We start from the raw sequence: 19,580 nt of genomic DNA, 5'->3' as shown, positions 1-19,580 counted from the left end.
CCGGTGAACGGAGCGGTTTCACTTCTGAGGCGTCGGAGGTCAAAGTTGGCCCGACGGCTCAGGTGTCAATCAGCGGTAAAAAGTCAGAAGACAGCAGGGTCACAAAACACAAACTGACCAAATCTGCACTGAATGAGTTAGAAAGCACATACACAATTAAAGACGGATTGATCTCCAGCGCCAAGCAACCGAAAACAAAGAAAACTAACACTGTTGTCCCACCAAAAGAGAACAATAAACTCAGAGCCAAAGCCACAGCGAACACGCGGCAGCCTGGCCCTACCGCCAAGTCCAAAGAGTCCAACTCCATCAAGCCCACGCCTCAGTTGAAAACATCGCCGCCTACAGGCAAACCTGTGCAGGCTAAAGCGACAAAAAATGAGACCGAACCCAACTTGAACCTGAACAAAACTTCTCCGCCAAAGCCACAAACGATGGCGTCTGCAGCCAAACCTCTGCCGCTGCGACCGCCGACCCGGTCAAAGGCGGTGGCAAAAGTCGGAAAAGGCAAAAAAAGCAACAAGAACAAGAAAGGCAAGAAGAAAGACAAACCCAAAGTGAAGAAAGGGAAAAAAGGAAATAAAACTAAAAAGCCCTCTGAGAAAATAAAGCAAGCACCCACACCGGCACCTACAGATTTCCCTTTCTTCAAAGACAACTACTGCCCTACGGAGTGTGCTTGTTACGGGAGGTAAGATGCACTTATCAATCGGCCAGCTTGTATCCAGCAAATTAATGTAATCAATCAAATCAAAATATAAGTGCGTTAAATGTACATGTATATAGGTCATACATGGGCAACTGGGCACATCACTTAATCTGGCCTGCAGATTGATATTAGAATATTGATATATTATAGATTTCTGCTGTTACAATTCCAAACATGCAGACATGACCCACTTGAATTACTTCTATATTAGTATAGCTGAATGACTAGTACAATGTTATTGTCTATTTTTATGTCCAATGCAGTGTATTTGTATGTAGTTCATAAAGTTAACATAAGTATAACTAAATGCATTTGAAATTAAAGGATTTTTCAGGATTCCAATTCAAAAATAGCAAAAAAATATTCAGGATTTCAATTAAAATATAGCAAAAAGCTTGTAGATTGGCTATTTTTGCTATGACAGTAATATGCTATGTGACCCTCTGGAGTGAGTGTGGAACTAGTGGCCCTCTGCATTGTCAATGTTGCCTGATATAGGTACGACCTCCGACATATTTGAATGAATACATTTCATTGTTTTAAGCATTTACTATGAAAACCTTCATTTATGTGTGTCACGTCACGCAAATAGCAGAACTACAAGCTCACAATGTGTCTTTGGTGTAATGTGTTGTGAAATTGTAGATCTGCTATTAAAAAGGGAAAGAAAAAAAGATGAAAAGAAGAAAAGAATAACTAAAATCTTGTATGAAAGGTCCCGGGCACATACAATGCTGCATTATTTTGGGGGTCTTTGACATGAACAACTTTGAGGACCACTGTTCTAGACCTCTACTAACGTATTATGATATAATGCTTTCATTGTCAGCAGTGACAACACACTTTACTGAACCTGTATGTCACCAGAGCTTAACACCGGTCTGAATGTGCTGTTTTGGTCTTCCAGGGTTGTCCAGTGTTCGGACAAAGGCGTGGACAAGGTTCCTTATGGTATTCCCTACAACGCTCGCTACATCTTGCTCATGAATAACCACATAGACAGCGTGCAGCTGGACTTGCTCAACGAGTACCTCGACATGGAGTTCCTAGTGCTGAGCAACAACCGGCTGACAGACGGTACGATAGAGGGGGCTTTTGAAGGCATCCACGCCCTGAGGCGCCTCTACTTGGACCGGAACCTTCTGGAGAGTGTGCCCGGCGATCTTCCCGCGTCTCTGGAGGAGCTGCGTCTGGACAACAATCGTGTGAGGGTGATGTCAGAGGCAGTCTGGGATCGCTGTCCCGGTCTCTTGGTCCTCAGCCTCAGCAATAACAGCCTGGGGAACGAGTCCGAGACCCTCCCCAACGGAGTGCTCTCTCCCCTGGGCAACCTCCGCACGCTAAACCTGGACGGCAATCAGCTAGGGGAGGTTCCTTTGGGCCTCCCCGTGTCCATCAAAGAGCTGTACCTCAGAGGAAATCGCATCCAGCGGTTCCGCGCGGGGGCCTTCAACGGAACAGCCGAACTGATGGTTCTCGACCTGAGCGCCAACAGGCTGACAAACAGGGGCCTGGTCAGAGAGTCGCTCCTGAACGTGGCTCACCTGGAGAGCCTCAACCTGGAGGGGAACCGCCTCAAACAGGTGCCACGTCACCTTCCGCCATCGATAAAGACATTGAACCTGGAAGGTAACCTCATATCCTCCATTAGTCAATCCGCGTTCCTCGCCATGCCAAACTTGGAGCACCTCGGCCTGGCTAGGAACAAGATCTCCCGGGTGGCGCCCGGGGCATTTAGGCCCCTGCCGGTCCTGCACCAGCTGGATCTGTGCCACAACGCCCTGCGCCAGGTCCCCAGACAGCTGCCCCGGGCGCTGTATTCGGCCGCTCTCACCCACAACAGGATCCAGTCGGTGCCTCGGGACGCATTCTGCTGGGGTCAGGCCGCCGAGGGCCTCAGCGGCCTGGTGAGGGTTCAGCTTGAACACAACCTGATAGATCTGGGGAACATAGACACGCAAGCCTTCAGGTGTCTGAGAGGATTCCAGGTGGTGCACTTCAACTGACCTAACCATGTATTGATCTATGCTGTGCCAGCAGAGAGGATGTGAACTGTGCTGGGTGGAATATGTCATTCGTTGGGTTAGGACGACGTTTAAATTAGATAGCGTAGTGAAATCCTCAGTGTTCATTACAGTGTGTATAAATGGAACCTAAGACTGGTCCATTCATTTGGTTCCATTTGTTCACCCTCTGACTTAAATTAACAATGATTATTTCCACGCTGGGTATTCCACTGCTTTACTCATTTCTTTCAGAACTTGCACAACTTTGTAAAAAAAAATATTTTTTATGGTTTGTTGAAATGTTATTTATGACTCTGTCCCCAACTTGTTGTTCTGCCACTTAAAGCTATTATCTTTCTTCAGACATGTCTTTGTTTCGTCCAACAATGCCTTTGTGTTAAATGTTACGCAAATCCCGGACTGGAAATGAAAGGGAATGAAAATTTAGATTTCCAGGAAAGTGAGACACCAAGAAGTACAGAGGATTACATTAGCAGTTGCTGTTGCAGCAGACACACATTATACACCTATGAATTAGTCTTTGTGATGCTCTCTGTAAATGTGATGATCTATAAATGTTTTGTATCTAAAGTATGTGAGCAGGGCTGGACTGGCCACATGTCATACCGGGCATATTCCCGGTGGGCCGCGACCGTAGGGGGCCGCCATGATTAAAATTAAATTAAAAGAAATGGCGTGCTGCCATTCTGCCAGTGCCATCATGACAAATAAACCCTCTACAAAGGGTTGTGTAGTAACTGTAGTTGTCTGTTGGTTTGTATCATTTATGTTGTTCTGTAAAAGTATTAGGGCTTGTTTGTTTGTGTGTGCCGCGACGGAGCGGGCGGTAGAGTTTCTGCTATCTGCGCGCTGGTTGTGGTGGGCCGGTCTGGGTCAAATTCACGCGAAAATGACCGGGCCGAATTTTTGTCCCAGTCCAGCCCTGTATGTGAATTCTTATAAATATATTGTTGTATAAAGGTTTCTTCACTTTTTTGTACAGTATGTATTACTGTATTACTTCCTGTGTACAAACTGTGTTCAAAATGGAGATTCTGACTCAATAGAATGACAGAAAATGACATAATGAGTAATGACATACAGAAATGAGCATTTGCGCCTGTCGTAGACATGCGCGGAGCAAGTTCAGTCAGGGAACCTCAGTCAGCGCGCCGGTGTGGGTACCAGATCTCTGTCCCTACCAGAAGTCTGTGGGGTCCTAGTCGCGCAGGAGACCGACGTCATCACGTATCACGTACGTATCACGTACGCAGCTTGCAATACACAGAGCTCTATGACACAGAGGTAATATTATGTTATATTATGCTTTATGCAATGTTATATTATGCTTTATGCAACATAATGACTAAACGGATGTATAATGTTGTGTGTTTATTAGGCTCTATGTTATGTGTTCATCTGATTAAAGAAATAGGAGCTAATCTAGCCAAACAGATGTCGTTGGTTAGCCAAACAGAGCTATTAAACCTGTTAGCTCTGCCTTGTCTACATCTTCTATTTAGCATAATCGTTTCAGGAATTTAACATCACAATGCAACGTTTGGTACTCCGATATCATGTATTATTAGTCAGTTAAATTAACAATGATTTTACAATATAAATTGTGGTCTCAGAGATATAAATGCCATTAAATGGGGGTCCGTAGCCTGTTGCATGTCAAACTGGGGGTGCTTCTTTGAAATTAAACTGGTTGACTGCTACAACTGTAAAAATCTTCTCTTATGGGGGTCCCTGGCATATCTTTTAAAAATGGGGGTCCACATGAATGATAAGATCAATGTGGGGGTACTTGGCATGAAAAAGTTTGGGAATCACTGGTCTTGAGAACCTATTGAATATATTTTCCCATAAATTGGTTATTACTGGACAGTGCCAGAAACTATGTGGCTTTCTAAACATAATTGAGCTATAGATAGACAGTCAAGCTGGTCAGATAGACCTATTTGTTACAGCAGATCTGCTAGCTCACAATGTTGTGATCTTGTAGATCTGCTCATTTCATATAGGCAATGTATGTAGGGTAAAAGGTTAATAATTAGATGTCATACTGTGCAGATTGCAGATTGTACTGCTGATTGTACTGTAGGCCTATTCACATGCAAGTAACTTTAGGCAAAGGTGTCACAAAGCAACAAAGAAAAGCACTGGTGGTAGTACTATATCATACTGTATGATATACAGAGTGCAACTCTCTGCGATGCTCAACCTTGGGATGTATTAAATTTACAAAACAGTTCATCCACAACTAAGACTGCAGCAGAATACTATGAATTGTACAAGAGTGAAAGTCAAGCCTTGTTCAAAGGCTGTTTTAAATGTAAGCCTTGTTCTATGGCTGAAGTCATTTCATGTTTTCTTTAAGCCTTGTTCAAAGAGGGCGCCCGATGGCCAAGTGGTACAGGCGCATGCTTTGGCCTGACAGCGTGTTGTGTGTTCGAGTCCTAAGTGGTACAGGCGCATGCTTTGGCCTGACAGCGTGTCGCGTGTTCAAGTCCTTTTCATGAAGACCTTTGCTGCATGTCTCTCTCTTTCTCCCTCTCCTTACTGTCCATCTTCACTTGCTACTATCAAAGGCAGGAAGGCCAAAAAAAGCCTTGTTCAAAGGCTGTTTTAAACGTAAGCCTTGTTCTGTGGCCTTAAAATAATTTCCATTTGTTTTCTTTGAGCGTTGTTCAATGGCTGTTTTTCTTTGAGGCTGTTGTAACTAGGGATGCACCGATATTGAAATTCTTGGCCAATACTGATGTTAAAATAACAACTTTGCCGATACTGATTTCCCCCCTTTTGTGACAGGGAAACGAATACAAAAAAATTACTGTTGACAATCTACAACTGTAGGCTGCAGATAACCAACACAAAATGTATGCTTATCAACAACAGATTAATATTGGCTACTGCCATCGGTTAATGTCAAGTTATTTGCAGATACAGATATTGACTGATAGCGGCACATATCGGCCAATGCCTGTCCGATACATCAGTGCATCCCTATAGTTGTAACTACTATTTTTTTAATGTAAGGGAACCAAATATTATGAAATCTCTTGTGCAGTAGTAGTACTGTAGTCTTGCAAATTATATTGCCAGAGTGATAAATGACATATCAATCAGATGGCCTATAGATAGTGGATTTCGTTCGGTTTCCTTACACCTTTTTTTCAGAAACCACTGCAGTGGGTAATTTGTATTTTCTGATTTATTTTTAACAGTGACCTAGCTCAACGAATTGCTCCAGGCAAATGGACGACCATGTTCGGGACAGACATTCAGGTACATTTCTCTTGCATCTCGCATGCACGTCTTTCTTGTCCACTTTAAATTGTCTATCTGTTTTTTAGACAGAAATGTAAAAACGGCAACAGGGTACAGTCAAACACTCCAAAAGGGATAGCACCAAAAAAGTCCTTGCTGTCTTACATTTAGGCCCTATGCAATCAATGTCTTGCATAGACATGATAAAATTCACAGGTAAATAAATAAAAGAATAGGGGCACGGTGGCACAGTCGGTAGTCGCCTCACAGCTAGAAGGTCCTGGGTTTGATTCCCGCTGGGGATGCTGTGGCCGTGTTCCCTCCGCGTCATCAGTGCCCATACCCGAGGTGGGGTTAGCGAAAGCGCCTTTCTGTGTGGAGTTTGCATGTTCTCCCCGTGTCCCCTAGGGTAGGTACCCTCACAAAAACATGCAGTAATGCTGGTCTCTAAACTGCCTCCGGGGCGCCTGATGGAGGGGAAAGGAAATGGTCGGAATAACGTGTTCTTTCCACGCGCTACGTCCGGCCAAGGAAATTCCCCCTTGTCAGGTGAAAAGAAGCCGCTTGGAGTGGACTCCTCATACATAGGAGGCATGAGGTCAGTCCGCTGCCCCCCCAGGTTGGCAGAGGAAGTGTAGCGCCCAGGATTACATTAGATAATTGGCACTGGGTGAAAAAACTGGCTTGCAAAATCGTGGGAGACAAATTATAGAAATCTTTTTTTAAAGAAATACATTTCAATATCACAGTAAAAAGAACTAATGCTGCATTGCTGTTCCCAATTATTTTACAGGGTTTCCCTCACCAGACGAGTGGAAATAGTTGTGGCATATTCATGCTGATGGTAAATAACTTTCTTTTGTCTATATATAAAGTGTTATTATTTTATTTGAAACTCACTCATAAGTTCACTGATCTTTGCCATTCACAGTATGCACTCAGCCTGAGCACAGGCGTCCCGTTTTGGCATTCTGAGGTCAGTATCTTTCAAAATAAAATCCACCGTTACAGTAGTGTTTCTTTTCTAAATTTCGGTAATTAAAATATTCATAAGAAAGTAAGAAGAATTTAGAAGTGTATTAAACTCTAGTGTTAACCACACACCACTATATTGTGTTTGTCTATTTAACATGGATTTATAACTCTTCTTTCTGCATTGCAGACATTGACGTGCATATAATACTGACATTTTTAAATATAGACAAATGGTAAACTACTGATTTGTGACTTAAAATGAACTCAACTTAAATCTTCCCTTTCATTTAGGGGACATGCCACATGTCCGGAAATGGTGGTGTGTTGGACTAATGGAACGGTTCCAGATTGATGGGTAAGACAAATGTAAATGTACTGTACTTCCTAAACACCATTCGTTAGGGCTTTAGTTAACTTTTAATTGTGATACCAATATCTCATTCAAAAGCCATGGACAGCGCTTCGCTCACTGGACCGATGAGGCCACAGCCTTGCTGCAGGGGTCACTGGAGCCCATATACAGCGTCCCAAGGCCTAAAAAGAGGGTGAGCAGAAATGTAACACACACTGACCAAAAAAGTATTTAAATGTAATTTATTGGCTTGCAAGAAAGTCTACGGGTTTCATTTGTGTGTGTGTGTGTGTGTGTGTGTGTGTGTGTGTGTGTGTGTGTGTGTGTGTGTGTGTGTGTGTGTGTGTGTGTGTGTGTGTGTGTGTGTGTGTGTGTGTGTGTGTGTGTGTGTGTGTGTGTGTGTGTGTGTGTGTGTGTGTGTGTGTGTGTGTGTGTGTGTGTGTGTGGCTCTCGTCCACTCTCAGGCCAAGGTTAGCAAAAGATTAGCATTCTTCTGCTCTATTTTTCACTCCCTTCACCCTCCAGGCACACTTTGCTCATCATATACACCTAACTCGTTTAACCACCGACTTCAAATTCGACACACGCGTTCCACCTCACCACAGGTGCAGTGTCCAGTCGCCGGACCAACAGTTGTCCAGAACCGCCTCCATATATGGAGCTGGCCTGTTCTGACATCATTCTGACGTCTGCATAGACAAAGAATTCCATATATGGGCATGAAAGGGACACAGACATAAATATCTGGGTGGGGCATGTATTTCCAACTTGCATCATTTCAAATAGGCCAGTGCCCAAGGGACACCGCTCTAGTACTACATATTGTTGGATTCATGTATTTAACCCCTACTTTTGGCTGGTAAGATGGCTACAAGTTTGAGTCAAAGCTTGTGTTATGGAGATCCAATATTATTCAGCTCACTTTTCAACTTGATTGCTGTAACGTTTGACTGATTTCGGATAATAAGTACTTGTAGTGCTGAGCATGTAGTCTCCAAAGTCCTTAATATTGTTGTTTACGCTGTAATTGATTTAGACCTAGAGCAGAAAACTATGCTGAAGTTTTTATTCATCTTTAAATGCATACTTTGTTTACTGAAGCACAGTAGCTATGTTCCTTTTGTTCTGTTTTTGTATTGATGTTTGATACTGTTGTCCTGCAGTGTTTGAAGCTGTCCCAGCAGAGCCCACCAGGACAGAGTCCAGAAGAAATGTTGAAGGTATTGTTTGTTTTTGTGTTTTTACTTCAAACTGTAGGGTGTAACGATATAGTAACTGCATCGAAAAATCTATTAATTTCAAGAATCGAAATATATCGAAATGTAGACAGCAACATTGACTTTGTATTGTGTTGTTTTGCAATGCAAATAATTGGCTGGCTATCCCACACCGGCGGCGTCCGACGCGCGCTGACGCCTCGCCTGATGCTCCGATAGAAACCAGTTCTATTTTCCAGGCGTTACCGCGCGTCAACGCCTGTGCCGCGTCGCTGCGCACCCGTCGTGTGTTGGGCTTCAATTGGCCTGAAATGCTGCAGACAGGTCTTGCATTTTGAGTTTTCTTAAGAAATCTCAAACTGCATTGATATATTGTTAGACACCTCACACCAGGAGAAGAACACTGCTACGCAAAGAAGTGGAGAGAGGATGTAGTGTGGGTTAGTGTTGCTGTTGTTGTATCGTATTTTTGTTAAAATGTATTGTTACACCCCTACTGCACATAGAATAGGAGGAAAAGCAAGACAGAGAACATGCAACAGAATGTGTTGGGTATGGGTGATTGACTGAACATTTCAATTCTCAATAGGAATCTCCTGTGATGAAGGGAATAGAAGAAGCCTGCAAGTGGCTGGACTTCAACGGGCACCTGTTCCAGGGGTCGGTCTGTCGACCCTCTATAATGGACATGGGGGGGGGGGGGGGGGGGAGGACGCTCTGGTGGCCCTGACAGCCTACTACAGGTTTTTTTTAAATCATGATGGGGAATCTGATGAGAACGACATCAGAGAACCGTTCCTATTTGGATTTCGCAATCCTGCTGACATGGAACTTTTTTTTTCAGAGGTTTCCGACAAAAGGAATGTTCGCGTGTCTGCTATCTTATTATAATATTTTTTTATTTATTTTTTCATTTTTTCATTTTTCATGACTCTAATGCAGCAAGTGTTCAATTATTCTGGTACTGCTTCTTCAGCTTAAGTTTGTTTCTCGTTTTGCTAGTTTACTTTTGTTGGGGAAGGAGAACAGCTCTAGGATTTATTTTTAGAGCGATTACAACTTTATTGTGGTCCTTTTTTGTCTAATTAAAAAGAAAAAGGTTTCTTTAACCATCCTGATATATTTCTTTACCACAGGATTCTTTGGAGGGGTTGTGAATATGTATTTGAATTTCTGTTGAAAATAATTGCCTAATGTATTCTGTCGCAAATAACAGACCTTCAAAATCACAATGCATATCAAATGGAGGTGTTGTGAGCTTGTAGGTTGGCTATTGTCGTCATGCGCCGCTGTGGTGTGACAGTATGAATGAGGCATAACACATCATAAATAAAAAAGAAGGTTTTCACTATGTTGTGGCTCTATTGTTGGTTCCAAACACATGGAGTGTTGCAGGCTTGTTGGCTGCAGGCTTGTTTTATTTAATCGTTCATTTATTGAACGATTCATGATCCATGTTGGTACCTCCCAGGTGGGTGGATGCTGCTATGACATGTGTAATATGATACTATGAACTATGATAAGTGTAATGGTGTATGTAATAAGTGTAATAGCATAGTGTAATAAGTGTAGTAGTGTAATAGCATAGTGTAATAGGTGTAGTAGTGTAATAGCGTAGTGTAATAAGTGTAATAGCATAGTGTAATAAGTGTAGTAGTGTAATAGCATAGTGTAATAGCATAGTGTAATAGGTGTAGTAGTGTAATAGCGTAGTGTAATAAGTGTAATAGCATAGTGTAATAAGTGTAGTAGTGTAATAGCATAGTGTAATAGCATAGTGTAATAGGTGTAGTAGTGTAATAGCGTAGTCGTGTAATAAGTCTAATAGCATAGTGTAATAGCATAGTGTAATAGCATAGTGTAATAGGTGTAGTAGTGTAATAGCGTAGTCGTGTAATAAGTGTAATAGCATAGTGTAATAGCATAGTGTAATAGCATAGTGTAATAGGTGTAGTAGTGTAATAGCGTAGTCGTGTAATAAGTGTAATAGCGTAGTGTAATAGCATAGTGTAATAGTGTAGTGTAATAAGTGTAATGCGCCCGGGGCGTCACTCTGTGGATTCGTCTATAGCTGAAAGCCTGGAGGAGAGGAGGAGTCACACTCACATCATGAGTGATACATCTTTGTATGGGTTTATGAGGACGTAGAAACCATTTAGACATTTCTTTGAAGGAACTCAAACTCAAGATTGTACCCCAGCACACAACGCAACTCAGGAGAACATGTAAATGAGTAATTGAGGGCCACACAACTAGACTTAACTTGGAGATAAAATACAACACACACACACACATTTAACATCTTTATTTGCATTCAGAATTTACAAGACATTTCTTGAACACAAACAATAGTGGATGCGCAAACTTGAAAAAACTCTACAACAAGTGCTTCAGGATACAGATCACGGGTACAGAAAGCATCGCCTTCTCCATATATGGCGACTGCCAGTTATTGCAGACACTGAACAGAATTTTGCCGATGCCTTAGCTCTCGGCTTGGTCATGCCTGCAATCTGCAGGCCCCTCACGACTGATTTATGGACAGAGGCTTCCAAATATGAACACAAGTAGTTTACATTTGTAGCCAAGCTGTATAATAGCATCCTTAAGCACCTTGGTAAGGAATGCCTCTTCCAGACTGTGGTCAAATGTACATGCCACTTCCAGTTCCAAAATGGTCACTTCTCTACTGTCCTCATCAACAACAACAATATCTGGTGTATTATCTGTGACATCTGAAAAGGCATCATTTTCATTATTGTGCATGAACATGGCAGTTGAAACACGTGAGTGCTTAAACATTTTGGCAGATGATGAAACATAATGAACTTATGTCCTTAGCTAATAGGTCAACAATTCTGTCGTGCCTAGCAATGTACATACCCTTATATACTGTACATAGCAGCCATTAAGAATATGTGACAGTGTTTCTGTAAGTGGAGTGTGGTCATGGTGCAGACAATGAGGAGGAAACGTGTTAGGGTACCACATAGAGAGATTGAGTCTGGTTGGAAGGACCTGTAATCTGGCTTTGACCTGTAAAGGTGACTATATCCTCATCAACTGCATAATTCTTGAATATTGTATGAGATACGGTGTGGTCTGAATCAGGAAGGCAGGCTAGCTTCCCCTGTAGTACAGTATACAGTACTAAATGGTAAATGGTGCATTTATATAGCGCCTTTATCCAAGGCGCTTTACAGAGATTGTGCATTACATTCACCCATTCATACACCGATGGCAGCGGAAACCATGCAAGGCACCAACTAGCACATCGGGAGCAATTAGGGGTTCAGTGTCTTGCTCAAGGACACTTAGACAGTAACTCTGGGGGAGCCCGGGTTCGAACTGGCAACCTTACGGTTACCATCCAGGCACTATACCCCTGAGCCACCGCCGCCCCGTACTCCTTACTGAGAACGAACAGTTGGTAATAATGTACTCAGAAACTGCTACAGATTCAGAGCCAGGTCGAACCCAGCACAGAGATACTCCAGTTCTCACGCAGAGGTCATTGAGGTCAAGCCAATCTGACGACACCCCAAACCCAGTAGCATGTGAGTCCATTTCTTTCTTCTAAACCCCAAGAAACTTGGGGTTGGATATGAAACAGCCGTTTCATATCTAGAAACAGATCTAGCAAGTTCCCTGACAGTCGTGTCATCACTGTTTAGCATGTTTATCAAGTGAGCCAGGCTTGTGGCGTTATATATTCACTCCACGTTCGGCACACCAAACCCACCATCATGTTTGGACTGGAAAATAATGTCTCTGGTGGTGTGGGTGTTTTAAGCCCGAACCACTTCCTTACAAAGTGAACTACATTATCATTTAGATCACTAAGTGTTTTACATGCTAGAATAGATGAACGTTGGAGAAGAGGTGTTGTACTCTAGTCAGTGCAAAATGCCTACTAGCCTCCAACTTCATCAGCAGTGTAGCTGTAAACCGCTTCATCTAGCTGTAAACTCAGATGTTATGTACTCAACCTGTTCTTTCCATTCCCCTGCGATATTAAATCTATGCCCTATAAGTTGTATGACTCATGTAGGTCATACACACGTATGGGCTGTGAGTTGATGGTGAACTCAGGGCTTTTGTCAGCCTTAGACTTATACCAGCGGTTGCCACCACTGCGCCTCTGGTAGAGAACAGCACACTTAGTGTGTTTTTCCTCTAGATCGGACCAGTCTACAAACCAATCTGTTCCACACACACACACACACACACACACACACACACACACACACACACACACACACACACACACACACACACACACACACACACACACACACACACACACACACACACAGTCAGAACTGCAGCATCACTCCCAATCTTCCGCTGTAGTCTGAAAACCCACCTTTTCAGATCATCATGGCCCTTAGCACTTACCCTACCCCTTAGATAGCTCACTTTTGTAGACTTAGATAGCATTTGATACAGACTTATAGCATGTTACCAGCTCATTGGCCTTGTGGTTAGAGTGGACGCCCTGAGACTGGGAGGTCGGGGTTCGATCCCTGGCCGGGCATCGCAGTCAAAGACTCTAAAAATGGGACCCAGGGACTCCCTGCTTGACACTCAGCATCAAGGGTTGGATTGGGGGTAAGTCCCTGCGACATACTAGCGTCATGTCCAGGGGGTGTACTTGTACATCAAGCTGCCTCACGCTACAGAAACAGGAGATAGGCTCCTGCCCTATGGGACTCATGGCTCGGCAAGGATACTTACTTATAGTATGTTATGTAGACAGCACTATAATTGCATTGTATGTAGTCATAGCACATCATAGTACATATGTATAGCATAGTATAGTATATATATGTACAGTTTCTTTATATAGATATTCCACTGTTACGTTCTTAGCTTACGCATGTTTCATGATAAATGCTTTTTATATATGTGATGTATTCCCATGTCTAATCTACGGCTTCAGGATCAGAGGATAACAGGTGAAAACATGATCAAAAGAAGTCCAAGACGGTTTAGTGTAGTATTATAGGACATTTTGGATACAAAATGACCTTGACCTTTGACCTGCACTGCACTCAAATTGCTTCAGTCACCTCATAAATCAACTCGGCACCCCACCCCAGAAAACCTATACTTTGATGGCAGAATTATCCAAATCGGCCCATTATTTGCTTAGTTATGCCATTCACTATACAATTTTATATCAGATAAAAAGGGACAAAAACAAGTAATCAGCTGCCATTTTGACATTGCTATCACATCATTTCATAAACTACAGACATGTAGCAATACAAAAATCACTGTCCCTTTTTATGGCAACGATATCCGATAATGAGGCATTTGGCCTGTGGACTACATGTTGGCGGAGGGTGTGTAGATCCCAGGATCACATTAGATAATTGACACAGGGGTGAAAAATGGGTTACAAGATCGTGGGATAAAAATTCATGGGGAAAAAAGAAATGCAGCATAAGTAAGCAACAGAGCCCAAAACAGTGACTTCTTCAACACATCTATCTAAATCAATGACATAGATCTGCTACGTATATTGACTATATTGGAGTTTGGAGTTTTATTTTTTATATATATATATTATATATTGTTTTTATTGTTTTGTGTTTTGAATGTTCTTTGGTTGTCTTGATTTGGAGTTTGTGTTTTGTTGTTGTGTGTGTGTTTTAGTTTATTTTGTATTTGTCACTCTGTTTTTATTTCTCAATTTACTTCTATATAAAAACAATACAATGTAAAATGAACAGCTGCCATGCACAGCAGCAGGCTGTCTGACCTAAAATAAACATTATATATCACAGTTGTAATCTCAACACAGCGTCTTTACATTCTAATTTATTGAAATTGTGATTGACGTTTGATGTAAACTAACATGCATCAGGACTAAAGTGACACAGCAAGGTTGAGCATTGCAGAGAGTTGCACTCTGTATATCATACAGTATGATATAGTACTACCACCAGTGCTTTTCTTTGTTGCTTTGTGACACCTTTGCCTAAAGTTACTTGCATGTGAATAGGCCTACAGTACAATCTACAATCTGCACAGTATGACATCTAATTATTAACCTTTTACCCTACATACAAAGATCATAAAAGATCACAACATTGTGAGCTAGCAGATCTGCTGTAACAAATAGGTCTATCTGACCAGCTTGACTGACTATCTATAGCTCAATTATGTTTAGAAAGCAACATAGTTTCTGGCAGTGTCCACTGTCCAGTAATAACCAATTTATGGGAAAATATATTCAATAGGTTCTCAAGACCAGTGATTCCCAAACTTTTTCATGCCAAGTACCCCCACATTGATCTTATCATTCATGTGGACCCCCATTTTTTAAATATATTGCAGGGACCCCCATAAGAGAAGATTTTTACAGTTGTAGCAGTGATTCTCAACCAGTTTAATTCCAAAGAAGCACCCCCAGTTTGACATGCAACAGGCTACGGACCCCCATTTAATGGCATTTATATCTCTGAGACCACAATTTATATTGTAAAATCATTGTTAATTTAACTGACTAATAATACATGATATCGGAGTACCAAACGTTGCATTGTGATGTTAAATTCCTGAAACGATTATGCTAAATAGAAGATGTAGACAAGGCAGAGCTAACAGGTTTAATAGCTCTGTTTGGCTAACCAATGACATCTGTTTGGCTAGATTAGCTCCTATTTCTTTAATCAGATGAACACATAACATAGAGCCTATTAAACACACAACATTATACATCCGTTTAGTCATTATGTTGCATAAAGCATAATATAACATTGCATAAAGCATAATAATATAACAAACCAACGACATCTGTTTGGCTAGATTAGCTCCTATTTCTTTAATCAGATGAACACATAACATAGAGCCTATTAAACACACAACATTATACATCCGTTTAGTCATTATGTTGCATAAAGCATAATATAACATTGCATAAAGCATAATAATATAACAAACCAACGACATCTGTTTGGCTAGATTAGCTCCTATTTCTTTAATCAGATGAACACATAAAGCATAATATAACATTGCATAAAGCATAATAATATAACATAATATTACCTCTGTAAGCATAATAATATAACATAATATTACCTCTGTGTACTGCAAGCGCAAGCTGTTTTGTACGTGATACGTGATGACGTCGGTCTCCTGCGACTAGGACCCCACAGACTTCTGGTAGGCACAGAGATCTGGTACCCACACCGGCGCTCTCATCCACATGATTCACTCAGCCAATCACACGCTCACCCAATCTCTTATACCGGCTACTTTAACTGAAGGTTTTGCATTCATCCTCCTGCTTGCTTGCTTGCTGCTGCTTTTTGTATACTGTGCGCTGCTGTATACAAAGTGCTCAATTCTACGACTGCTGCTAATGTCACCAGTCTCGCCATTGCTGTGGCGTCTGGGCGATTAGGCTATGCACTAAACGTTGCTTTCATACAATTCTGGTAAGTCAGTGAGTTTAATTGGTTGGAAGAACGTGCACTGCTTTTGTTCACCGACGGAAATAACCTAGATTAAGTTGAAGCTGCTGCTTAAATGTCCTCCTCGGTTGCCATTTGTATCGTTGTGCCTCGATCACACCGAGATCGCCTTTTTTTTGTTAGCCAATGAATTTCACGTCGGGTCCTGTCCTGCTCACAGCACTAGTCAAGGAAGCAGCTTACTTGCCGTCTGCTCTGCTTTCCGCCGTTCTTCACATGTAAATCCAGGCCAAAGTTTATAATCCGTTTTATGACTGGTCACGCTTGGTGCGCATTCTTGTCTTGGCTGCTACTAGTCAATATGTGGACGTAATATAGATTCAAGGCAACGGGATTAAAAGCATGCATTTGTCCACAGTGTAGAGTAGGAGAGTGGCAACACGCTTTGTATAGTTCCAACATTGTTCCTTGGCTGGAACTATCCCTTGAGATAGAACGAGCACTTCCGCATTCCATTGTTGCCAAGTGAGTCAACACTAATGTCGCCACTATTACTAGTTTACTCGGAGTATGTCCGCATCGCGTCTGTCAGGTATGTTGCCACGTCTGCACATTAAAAGCGTCTTGGGCTTGTTTTATTTAAGTCACTTGCCGGGTCTGTTGTTGTTTAAACCCGCGGTTCATTCAAGGCACCCTCAATTTTATATGATGATAAACTTATTTGACGTCGTTGGATTGTTTTCATAATGATTCAAGATAGTTTTGTGGCTTGTTTTCGTTGACCCAGCTGCTTGTCTCTTCCAATATGGCAACACAAGTTCTCTGATCAGAATGAAACGTCCAATGCAGCATCAGTTAGAAGTAAATGGAGTTGACCAGAGCAACTGAGAGAGCATTGAGGTTGCTCTTGGTTGCATAGGCCCACATGGCACTTGGGTCCCAAGGAATATTTCAGTGTGAATTGTACCGTATCATGCACCTAGTGTTGGGCAGAGCCATGCTGGATATTATTATTTTTATTTTTTGGCTGGAGGAATCAATATCATGCCATTGATTCATGCTAACTACCTATAAACTAATTGATCCTGCTGTTCAAATAAATGATTTACCTGGCTATAAGGTGGATGCTTGCACATTCAGGAATCTCAATTTTTTTTAGTAGGCCTATTATGAGGTATTTAGGATGCGAATTGATAGTGATAGTGGGTGCCCCCCCGCCCCACTGGCCCCAGTGCGGGAGCGCACTCGTCCATTTGTTTGCATTGCACAGTGCGCTATTTCCGAACGCGCCCATTGTGTCAGTGGGTGCTTCAGGCCTCAAGCACCCCGACTCGATGCCTATGCCTACTCTTGGAGAAATAGGCGGCAAGGGTTACAGCAGAGCCATCTAATAGAAGAGTTACGATGAGCGGGCAGAAACCGAGCACTGTTCATGCAGCCTGAAAGGCGGACAAGTGGAGTTTCAAATACATTGTTTTCAACGACGGCAGTGCAAATAAGAAGCTATTTAGGCATGTGTGCAACATGACATGTTTTAAAAGTATTATTCAGGACGACTAAAGTCTCTGTAATGTGTTTGTCATACGATTACTACAAACAATCTAAAATAATGGATTTAAGAATACTAAAACTGGGCTGTTGCCTGGGTCAGGCATTTCTGCCTACTTCTGTCCTTCTACCCATTTGTAGAAGAAGAGCCGCGCCATTGAACTGGCCCCATGAAGTGAACTGAGTTTCGTAACTCCGTCTTACTCTATGGGTCTGTTTTACAGGTAAGTACTTATGGTGCTCCAGGGAAGTGTTTAACATTAAATAAAACGCACAGTCTGTCTTTAAAGACAGGAATTGGCTCATTGCTAACATTTCTGCTATGCTTAGCCCAGGAACAGAGGCGTCGTGTTTCCTATGCTCAGCCAGGAAAAGAGGTATGGCGTTACCACGCTGCTAACACTGCTGCTAAATGATTGATTTGAATTCTATCAGTGTTACGGCTTAGATGATACTACACTGTGACTGAAGCTAATTTGCCTTAACGTCAACTTTAGCTATATCCATGTCTTTTTAAAGCGATTCATAGCTGTTCTCATGCTGCTTCTGTCTCCATTTCCTGAGCGACAGCCTTTATACTGATGAGATGAACCTTGGATGCTGGGAAGGTCCTCCCTGTGGGTTGCCGCATACAGTCTTCATCGCAGCTGCAGCCATTATCGGATAGGCTCACATTGGTGGTATACGTGGTTCTGCTGCTACTGAAACCATGAGGCAGGTCATCAGTTAATCAATCCGCATCTTCACCTAGGCTGCTTTTGTTCTATTAATTCTATATTCACATGCAGTCGCTCAGCCACCTAAGTAGTGTTTCGGTTGAAACATCTGTATCCTTGATATGTTGACATGGACGCAGCTCCTTCTACGGTCTTGGGGGAAGAGTATGAAGGGAGATGGGTTGCAGATAAATGGCTGAATTTAATACTTGCCGGCAGATGCAAGTCTTCCGTGTTATTTGAGCTACCTTATAAGCAGCGGTAGCATGCTTTGGTCGGATAAAAACCTGGGATGGGAAACGGATCAGTCATAATGAAGGGATCTGCATCACCCATCAATAAGGACGCTCCTCTGTTCCATCTATCGACACGTTACTCAGTGGTATAACTTGGATCTGTGTTATGGATTATTTCATTCTAAGAGCTGTCTAATTCCAGGTTCGTCAACGTAGAGATGCTTGTCCTGTTTAATTTCATGTTCTAGCTCAGAGGCCATGCTGATGGTTTCGAAGCTGCCTGGTAACCTTAAATCAAACCATGGTAAATTATTCCTGCCTTCTCTTAATTGCAGCTGCAAGCTCATGAGGTTACAGTATGTTGCAGGGTCCTATTCATCTTTCCAAGTTGCTTTCTGTGTATCCTATCATAGTAGTGCTTTTAGTTAATTGTTTTAAATCTCAAAGGCATTATAACTGGCGTTCAGCTTTACTCCAGATTTTCAGTGATTATTTGTTTAATACCTTCTATGTGGTGAATCCTATGCATGATATTTCCACTTCTGACTTTGCTTGGATGCCCACCATAAAATCACTCAAACAACTCATTTCATTTGTGACAGCAACTAACACTAGTCTTGTCCTCTCTCTTCCATGCCTCATTTTCTGCCATGCTGTCCATCCGCAATGTCATGAGCCCCTATTCATGATGGATTCCGGGAAGCCATGGCCGGTCCTGCAAAAGCTGCTTCTTCTGCGTCAAGGCTGTGGGCTGCCTCCTAATCGCTACACGTCACACTCTTTAGGATCGGCACAGCAGCACCAAAAGTTCCAAATGCTACACTCTACAAGCTTGGGCTGGTGGTCTTCTGCAGCTGATGAAAGCTATGCTCTGCTAAACTTGAATGCTTTTTTCAGGCTCAGAACTAATGAGCTCTGAATTATGTTGGTTACGTTGCTGCTGCTACATGTATTCATTATTTTGCTCCTTATGCTGCAGGATCTTATTAATACTCTTAAAACAGTTTTTCTGCATGATCTTTCTGTTTCTTAGGCCGGTGGTCTCTGCTGCTTACGAAAGCTATGTTAGACTAGTCTTGAAAGATATTTTACAGGCTAAAATACTAACTAGTCGCGAATAGTGT

The 19,580-nt window shown here is 42.2% G+C and overlaps 1 protein-coding gene across 1 annotated transcript; it reads left to right on the top strand.

The window, feature by feature from the left end:
• Nucleotides 1–6,691: 6,691 nt before the first annotated feature.
• LOC310853627 (uncharacterized protein) lies at nucleotides 6,692–9,262 on the top strand (the record flags this gene model as incomplete). The annotated part of the gene is made up of 6 exons (XM_083758018.1): nucleotides 6,692–6,832; nucleotides 6,920–6,964; nucleotides 7,255–7,318; nucleotides 7,412–7,508; nucleotides 8,479–8,535; nucleotides 9,122–9,262. The coding sequence occupies exons 3-6, from the start codon at nucleotides 7,260–7,262 to the stop codon at nucleotides 9,260–9,262; spliced, it is 354 nt and encodes a 117-aa protein (XP_083614144.1). The 5' UTR covers nucleotides 6,692–6,832; nucleotides 6,920–6,964; nucleotides 7,255–7,259.
• Nucleotides 9,263–19,580: the final 10,318 nt, after the last annotated feature.

The sequence above is a fragment of the Protomyctophum parallelum genome (assembly GCF_964188405.1).
Source record: "Protomyctophum parallelum genome assembly, chromosome: 22".
Lineage (NCBI taxonomy): Eukaryota > Metazoa > Chordata > Actinopteri > Myctophiformes > Myctophidae > Protomyctophum > Protomyctophum parallelum.
This window is presented reverse-complemented; position numbering and strand designations above follow the sequence as displayed.